The 8,321-nt window shown below is 52.4% G+C and overlaps 1 protein-coding gene across 1 annotated transcript; it reads right to left on the bottom strand.

Moving 5' to 3' along the window:
- Positions 1-754: 754 nt before the first annotated feature.
- Positions 755-7,316, bottom strand: npas4a (neuronal PAS domain protein 4a). Its single transcript, XM_076046748.1, has 8 exons — positions 6,712-7,316; positions 6,127-6,290; positions 5,937-6,039; positions 5,449-5,758; positions 5,192-5,301; positions 4,858-4,993; positions 2,596-4,463; positions 755-2,464 (listed from the first exon to the last, which is right to left on the bottom strand). Exons 1-8 carry the CDS (start codon positions 6,887-6,889, stop codon positions 2,436-2,438), a joined length of 2,898 nt encoding a protein of 965 aa, XP_075902863.1. The 5' UTR covers positions 6,890-7,316; the 3' UTR covers positions 755-2,435.
- Positions 7,317-8,321: the final 1,005 nt, after the last annotated feature.

Here is an 8,321-nt window from a genome sequence, read left to right as displayed (position 1 = left end):
TCTTGTATACCATCTATCAAATGATACAAATTTGTGAATTTTATCAATAATAAACAGAATTATTGTTATTTAGGCCTATTTTCCCTGTATATTTCATGCTACCCTTTTGCTTGTTATCAGTCTGGCCCACATCCCTCCCTACTGTACCTCTAATTTTAGATCCCCCCTCACTCTGTCGTTACCCCTCCTCCCCACTGATGGCCCTCCCCGCCCTGATCCTCCTGAATGGGAGCTGAGAATAGACGTAGGCTGCTTCGGTCAGAGCAGGAATGCCTATATATGGAGTCTAACGCCACACGTCGAGTGCGAGCAGAGTTGCAGGCACACAGTGTGAATGTGGGCTACTGTGATTTGTAAGGAAATGGTGGAGGAGGTGGTGGGGAGGTGGCATGGTACGCATTTGCCTACTATTATGCGTGTGTGCGTACATCATCATCATAAGTGGGAGGCCAAGTGCGCGCCCGTGTGCCCATGCGCACGCTTAGGGGGAGAGAAGAAAAAAAAACCTCAATGCCAAGTGTGTGCGTCAGTCTGAGTCAGATAGTGTCTCATTCTGTCTCGTCATGTGTGTGCGTCAGTGCTGTTGCTGAGCGAAACTCGCTCCAGGGGAAGAAACGGAGGGGAGTGTATGGGAGGGAGAGGCAGGGACGGTGGGATGATGATGATGATGATGATGATGATGATGACGCCGAGCTGGAGGAGGAGGAGGAGGCTGAGGGAGGAACAAAGGGGCTCGAATATGACGACACAGATGCATCAGCCGCATTAAGTGCACTTTTAATATAAATGCATTTGTATGACAATCAAATACACTTATAAGCAACACAAATAGAACACTGGTCCACAATGTCCATTCTGCAGTTAACTAAGATGTCCAGAATATATTCAATCTTTTGCAATAAAAATCTCTTTCTCATATGTACAGACCAAGAACAATTTTCATACAAATGTACAAATGTGTACAACCTCTCTTGAAAAAAAGAACATATGCCTTACATCCACAGACATAATGCATATGCATTAGTATCTTTTTCAAATATCACACGTACAATATAGTAATTTTACACATGTATAATTAATTTAGCCTTTAAAAGCTAGAACGTAGGAATCAATCCTTTACTTGACCGTAGACAACTCTACGTGAGCATGTCGACACCGTGGGAATAGTACCATTCTCAAGCTGTGTCGCTTGGTAACTGAATAGAAATAGCACCCCATCCCTATTTTCATTTTTTAAAACAAAACTGTTTGTCGGTTTTTCTAGCCCCTCTCAAAAAAGAAGAAACGCTCATTCACATAGTCAATTGTGCCTCGCAACACCACGCTCCAGTGAAGCATCGATGTAAAAGGTCCATGTCGAATGGACATAGTAAAGAGTTCAGAGTTCAGCGGGTCAGGGTCGTCTTCAGGCGCGCAGCGGCCGCTATACGCTGCCAGCATTGCAAATATTGATGCTGCAACAATATCCAGCCGACTGCGGTCGGACCGAGAGGGACCTGACGAGCTCACATTCAGAGTCTAATGTACAGTACGACAAAGCGGTGGGTCTGTGTCATGATCAGAGCTCTGGCTCTGGCAGGTCGATATCAGAAAGCAAAAGATGCTTGCAGCAACCTCGAGATCTTTTGCATGCCAGGATCTCCTCACATGGTGTTTGTTTGTTTGCTTGCTTGCTTGGTTAGCACAACACACTGATTACACACGACTGTAGATGGAGATAACGATATGAAATGTTAAAGGTTCAAAGCTCGCAAACTCAAAACTCAAAGTTTTTGATTCAGGAGTTAAATCCAGGTCAAATGGTGCTTTTTGTATTTGGAGCAAGTGCAATATTAAAAGAGCTCCGCAGGCCCGAAAGACCGTGCAGAGGAAATACTGAGCAAGAAATCTTTTCAGAATTGAGATATGGGAAGCTTTCAAATGTAAACATTCGACTTCAAATACATTTGAGGTTTGGGTTTGCGTTGCTATATGTAAAGCAAAAAGTGCTATTATTCATTTCCTTTTGAAACAGCAGGAAATTTTTTTTGTTCACAACACATTTTTTTCACTACGAGTGAATACAAATGCGCATCCAAAAGTTAAATAGCGCTTACAGGTCCAGAGATGTATCTCTGTCTGATCATATCTGAAGCCGGAGTCACAGAGAAGCCAAGAAGGCAACACATGGACTCAGAACCCAGTCAGTTGTGAGTCCATGTGGTTGCACCGTCATGTTAATGTTGCACCAGTTTTGTAGAGATATCTTACAGATAAGTGAACAAAAATATCAAGTCAATCTTTGTTCTTGTAGGAGACATGTAGGAGTTAAAGTCCTTAAGTTGTATATACAGTATGTATATTTATACATTTAATTATTTTTTACTTTTCAGTAAAAGGGTCTTCACAAAATATGACAATATGCCATACTTAATGAAGTAAGTCACAGACTTATTTTAGAACGGAGGAACACTTCCACTTCCATCTGAAAGACAAAGAGCAGAGGAGAGAGAAGGAGAGATGACGTTAGTGGTGTATTTTCAGAAACTGCTTTCATCTCACTTCAAACAACCAAAGCGAAAGGAAGGCGGCGGTGGCGGCGAGGTGAAGTCTTACCTTTGCGGAAGCACTGTGGCGATGGATGACGTTGGAGTTGATACAACTCAGGTTGTTGCCCTAAGCCAGGGGCGATCGAGGCACCTGCCCCAAACATGGGTTCCAGGACGGCCAGTTCCTCCAGGAGGGACTGAGTGCAAGAGACGGCGGGCGAGCGAGCGGGCGAGGAGGCGGCCGAGCCGGGGGAGGCGGTGAGCACGAGGGGCGGGGAACCCGGGACGGAGGAGCAGCGGGACACGGGAGACGACGCCACCTCCACCTCCATCTCCTCCACTTCCTCCTCCTCCTCCACCTCCACCATCCCCTCCCCATCCTGCCGCTGCGGCTGCCCCTCCCCCCCCGCCCTGCACCCAGCCGCGGAGTTACATTGCGCCGATTGGACGCTACAGAAGTGGCCCACTCCCTCAAACTGGGAGGATTGGTGCCAGTACACTGGTGCTTGAGGAGGGGTCGCGCCGGGGGCGGCGGGGGAGGTGGGCGGCGAGGGGGCGGCCAGGTCGGCGGCCTCGGGGGGGGCGAAGGCGTCTTGGAAGAGGGTCTCCAGGATGCTCTCCTCAAACAGAGAGTCGTCGTCGTCGCCGCCGAGGAAGACGGGGATGTCCGGCCCGCGCCACGCCTTGACGGGGTAGAAGTCCCGATGGGCGGCCTCCGCGTCGGGCGACAGGAAGGGCGAGGGTGGGGACGATGAGGGCGGCGACGTGGAGGGTGGCGAGAGTTTGGACAGCAGCGGGTCCAGGTAGAAGCCCTCCGCCAGGGAGCTGATGTGCTGGGCCAGCAGGGAGATCTCGGCGCGCTCCTTCTCGCGCTCTCGCTCCAGCGAGAAGAAGGAGAGGCAGGGCTGCTTACCGGGCGACGCCTCGGGGGTGAGCAGGCCCTCGGGGGGGCACTGCAGGGGCCCCATGGGCACGTCCACGTACAGTGGGCCCCGCACCTCCGGCAGGGTCATGACGGTGCAGTCGCCGTCGCTGGGGCTGTCGGGCGTCGGCGGGAGCTTCTCGTACAGTGAGCCGCTGGCGCCGCAGGGATCGGCCGAGAACAGGAAGTCGGTGGACGGGACAGACAGGGCCAGCGGGGGCTTGGTGGACAGCGTGGTGGGCGGGGCCGGGGGCGGCGAGGCGGAGGAGGGCGGGGCGGAGGAGGGGGCGGCGGGGGCCAGCGAGGTGGAGGCGGTGGCCGTGGTGGCGGAGGGCGGAGGGGTGGTGGTGCCGGTGGGGTCGAAGCTGAAGAGGGGCTCGCCGAAGGGGAAGCCAGCGCCGCCCACCAGGGGCGTGTAGGGTGGCGTGCACACAAACTCTTTGCTCTGCTGCGCCTGTGAGGTGGGCATGGGCGGCAGTGGCAGGGGCAGCGCCGGCAGCGGTGGGTCCAGCTGGAAGGACGGCGGCAGCAGGATGTTCTGCGTCAGGAAGTCCAGGTCGGCCACCGTCTCCACGGTGACGGGCGTCGGGGACGAGGCGGCCGACATGCTCTCGGTCACCACCACCGCCTGTTGTTGCTGCTGCTGCTGCTGCTGCTGCTGCTGCTGCTGCTGCTGCTGCTGCTGTTGCTGCTGCTGCTGCTGCTGCTGGAAGAAGCTGTCCTCCTCCAGAGAGGAGATGCTGGAGCGGGGGTCGCCCTCCAGCTGCATGGCCTCGGTGGCCGAGCTGCCCCGGTCGTCGGAGGAGCTCACGCTGCAGCCGGCCGTGCTGAAGTCAAAGGACTGGGCTGACAGGCCGCTGCTGCCCGGGGTGAAGACCTGGTCCGGGCTGGACAGGGTGTCTGGGGACTGCAGGCTCAGACCCTCCTGCTGGGAGGGGCCGGCGCTCAGGACCAGGGTCAGCTGGTTCTGCTCTGAGTTGAGCTGCTGACGCACAGCCCAGGCCTCGGACTCGCTGAGAGAAGGAGGGAGGAGAGTCAAGAAGAACGGAAATTTGAGGTCAGTGGTTTTGCTTTTTTTTTTTTTTTTTACTTTAATCTGTCCTAATAGGAAATGTATTTGGTGCAGTCTGTAAAACTTGGCTTGATTTAAGATTTTTTGTATAAAGCTTAACATATTGCCAATAAATATACGATAAAAGTAATTTGGTTTTCCCACAGTTAGAACAGTTCTCATTTATATAATAATATACATTGGAGCAATAAGGGTCTTGCTCCTTCTTGCACCACCATTTTTCAAGGAAGCCCTCCTGACGGAGCCTTAAATATGGAACGCGCTGTCAGGTGGGCTTCCTTAAAATTTTTACAGACTGGACCTTTAAAAAAAAACAAAAACAAAGCACTATTCACCTGATGATGTAGTTGTTGCTGTTGATGGGGATTTCTCCTGGCTGCAGCTGAAGCACCATGTACAGCCAAACCCACGACTGGTCTTGAGCTTGCACACGCACCACCATCTCGGCTCTGCCCTCTCCTCCCTCCCTCACTGCGGAGCAACAGTCACACAGTTGGCATCAGTTCGTAATCCAATTACTCATCATAGTGGCTTTTTTTTCTCTCTCTCTCTCTTGCGCTGCGTGGATGTGCCAGTGGGAACAATGCGTGCGCGTGTGCGTGTGTGTGTAAACGTGTGGGCTCAGATGGCTACAACTGGTAGTTATGTATGTGCACAGAGTATACTCACATAGACTGCGGTGCTGAGAGGAGGCATGTGACAGATCCTGTGGGTGGAGGAGGCTGTACCAGGAGCGAGAGCTTAAAGCTGTCACATCAAAGCCCAGATAGGCGCTCACACTGCAGGGGGGGAGAGTGGGTGGCGATATGTTAGCAGGAGATATGTGTTGATGTATTTGTTTCTATACATCCCCAAGTTGTGTCATAACTGCTGCTATAAAGCAACAGGTGGAGCACCACGGGGCTCTTCGGCACAAGTGAACCTACCTGTCCTGGGCGGCCTGGATCCTCATGTCCCGGCCGTGCTGCGAGTGGAAGCCGGCGAGGAACAGGTTGTCGTCTTCCTCAGGGGCCGCCGAGCTGGAGTCTTTGTCCCCGCCGGGGCCGGAGCGGCCAGGGTGAGGCTCCAGAGGGGAGCAGAAACACACCCACACAGGGTTGGAGGTCCAATAGGAGCCGGCGACAGTGGTGCTGGAAGGAGGAGGGAGGCAGCGGGCTCGGATCAGGACCAGCTTGTTTCCAGCGCTCTGCCTTCGCACAGACTTGGAGGTGTTGAAACGGCAACGGAAGAGACGGTCTGAGGAGAAAAGAGTGGACTGTTAAGATTGTGGAGTCTCAATCAAAGATTTTATTGTGTTGCCTGTAATATAAATATATATACATATATGTATATATATGTATATATATACATATACATATATATATATATATAAATATATATATATATACATATTCATATTTTCCCCCCTCCTCACCGGTGTCAAGCGACGTAGATGGTGACAGGTTGTTCCTCGCGATTAAGTGGTCTGATGCATCGATTATATCATACACGCTGTCCCCCTGCGCCACCAAATCCACCTGGAACATCATGGAACATCATCTATTAGAGCTCAATGATGGAGTGGAGACATTTTATGTATCTGTAAAAAATGTTATGTGACTCACCATTGAGTGCCCGAGGTGCTCGGAGACGCTGTCTGACAGGTAAAGGAGCTTCCCTTCCCCGGTCAGGAGCATCAGAAACCCGGGAAATTCCTGCATCATCTCCGACAGTTCATGGAAAGACAGAAAACGCGTGCTCTCCTCCAGACCAGCAGCAGCTCCTGCTCCTAGAGGTAAATGACATGGATGGAGAGAGCAACGGAGTTGTTATTTTAGAAAAAAAAATTATCACGACAAGAAGAAAAAAGGAGATACACAATTGCTAGAATGGCAGAAATTGGCCGCATTATGTTTCAGCACCGCGGACAGCGCTGCAGTCATCTATTGCTGGGCTGGAGCCTTTCAGCACCACGGTCAGCGACACAAATACGCGATTACTGCTGCTTATCGTCCGGTTTAATCGATCACATCCCGTCAAATAATCGCCCTCCCAGGATTAATTTATGTTTCACGATAAATTTCTTTTCAGTCAATCGAGACGGCGTTGCCTGCAGCGCCACCGAGACACTTGTTGATTTCACTCCCAGTCAATGCAGCACACGAGACCAATCAACAGGTCGTTTTATTCACAGGGAAATTCAGCCCTACCTTGAGTGAAGAAGAAGACGGATTTCCTGGTGTACATGCAGGCGAGCGACATGATGTGCAGGTACGACAGCCGAGCTTTGTCCGCGTCGCTGATGGGTAACAAGTCCTTCAGGTTCCGGATCTCGGCGTTGATCTGGTCCCGTCGAGCCTTGGATGCGCCTTTGGTCGAGCGGTACATCGTGCCCTGTTGCTGTGGAGAAACCGGCTCGGAAGAGACGAGAAAAAAAAATTCCTCCGGAGGAGAGAGTTGTGAGAGTTGTGCTCTTCGGAGCGCCGCTCGCTTGAACGAAGTGAGGCTTCTCTATCTCCGCGAGAGACAGGTGGTGGAGGTGGGAAAGCTCTCAGGTGCGCTGTTGGACTTTCATATCAGCAGATTAGGAGGTTTTGTTTTTTCCCCCCTCTCCTCTGAGGAAGAAAAAAAAAAAAGGTTCTAGAAAACCTTCTGTCCTGTGTCCGTTGGCTTTATCTCCGCCACAGCGTCCAGCTCGGGTGGCTGGCCGGCCGCCGGATGGATGGATGGATCGGCTGTCAGTCAGTGTAGGTAGATCGGCGGCTGTGGAAGCCGTCTCTCGCACTTGGAGTCCGGGAACTGTAAATCTGGTTGAGGGACTCTGCTCGCAGGTCTCTTATATAGCCTGGGACTCCACCGGAGTAGGGGGGCTCCCAACGCGCCAACACCGACGTAAAACGGAGGGAGGGGGGTGAAGGAAGACGGGGAGGGCGAGGGGGACGGCGGAGCCTCGCATGAGTGTGAGTGCCGGAGGAACTCTCCCCCTCCCTCCCCGGTGCCCTCTCCTCCCGGTGACTCTCGCTCGACGTCAGCTCTTCCCTCTACTCGCTGATGACGTCGGCCTGGAATCGGGAGCTCCGGCGACGCAAAAAGCCCGATTTGGACAAAACCGAGTAAGGGGCGGGGCCAACGTAAAAACGTAAACGGAGTCACCGGACTCCGGTGTGTTTGATGATGAAGAAGAGGAGGAGGGGGAGGTGGAGGAGGGGCTGAGCGGAGCTGAGCGGGGAGTACTGGCTTGCATGCGAAGGAGGTCTCTGTGTTTGTGTGTCTGGCGCCCCGGCCGGGCTGCCGTGGTTGCCCGTTTCGGCCCCCGGAGCTGTCACCGAAACACGGCAGGCAGGTGACGGACACCGCGGTGCGAGGCGCGGGTTCATTCTTTTTATTATTTTCTTTTCTTTTTTTCTTTTCTTTTCTTTTTTTTTTTTTTACCGTCGACATGAGATGGCGATGCCGATCATGATCGCGGTGGTGATGCGCTCCGCTCCGCGTTCAGTGCTGCTGCTGCCGCATAGCCGAGCGCAGCGCCATGCACGGCAGGCGGACGCGGATGCTGTGGCTGTGCCGACATCAATCCGCCTCATTTATGAATTGGGATCACTGAAAACAGCAATTGACTGATAAATTTCGGGAGGCGACGTCCAGTTTCTCCTATTGAGTCTCGAGTCTTGCGCATTAACCACATTGGTTTGTTTTTTCCCCCCTGCTGAATGTTCAGTGTTATATCACCACATATGGGACATGATGTCGATGTGCAGTTTATAGAAAGAGCTCAATGCTTTATATCAAACATTGTTCATACAATATGAATGAAGTCAAA

The sequence above is a fragment of the Nelusetta ayraudi genome, unplaced genomic scaffold, assembly GCF_046127955.1.
Source record: "Nelusetta ayraudi isolate G7.1 ecotype Tasmania unplaced genomic scaffold, CSIRO-AGI_Nayr_v1 ptg000090l, whole genome shotgun sequence".
NCBI classification, from domain to species: Eukaryota; Metazoa; Chordata; class Actinopteri; order Tetraodontiformes; family Monacanthidae; genus Nelusetta; species Nelusetta ayraudi.
Note: the sequence above shows the minus strand (reverse complement) of the source record. Positions and strands in the feature narration are given on the sequence as shown.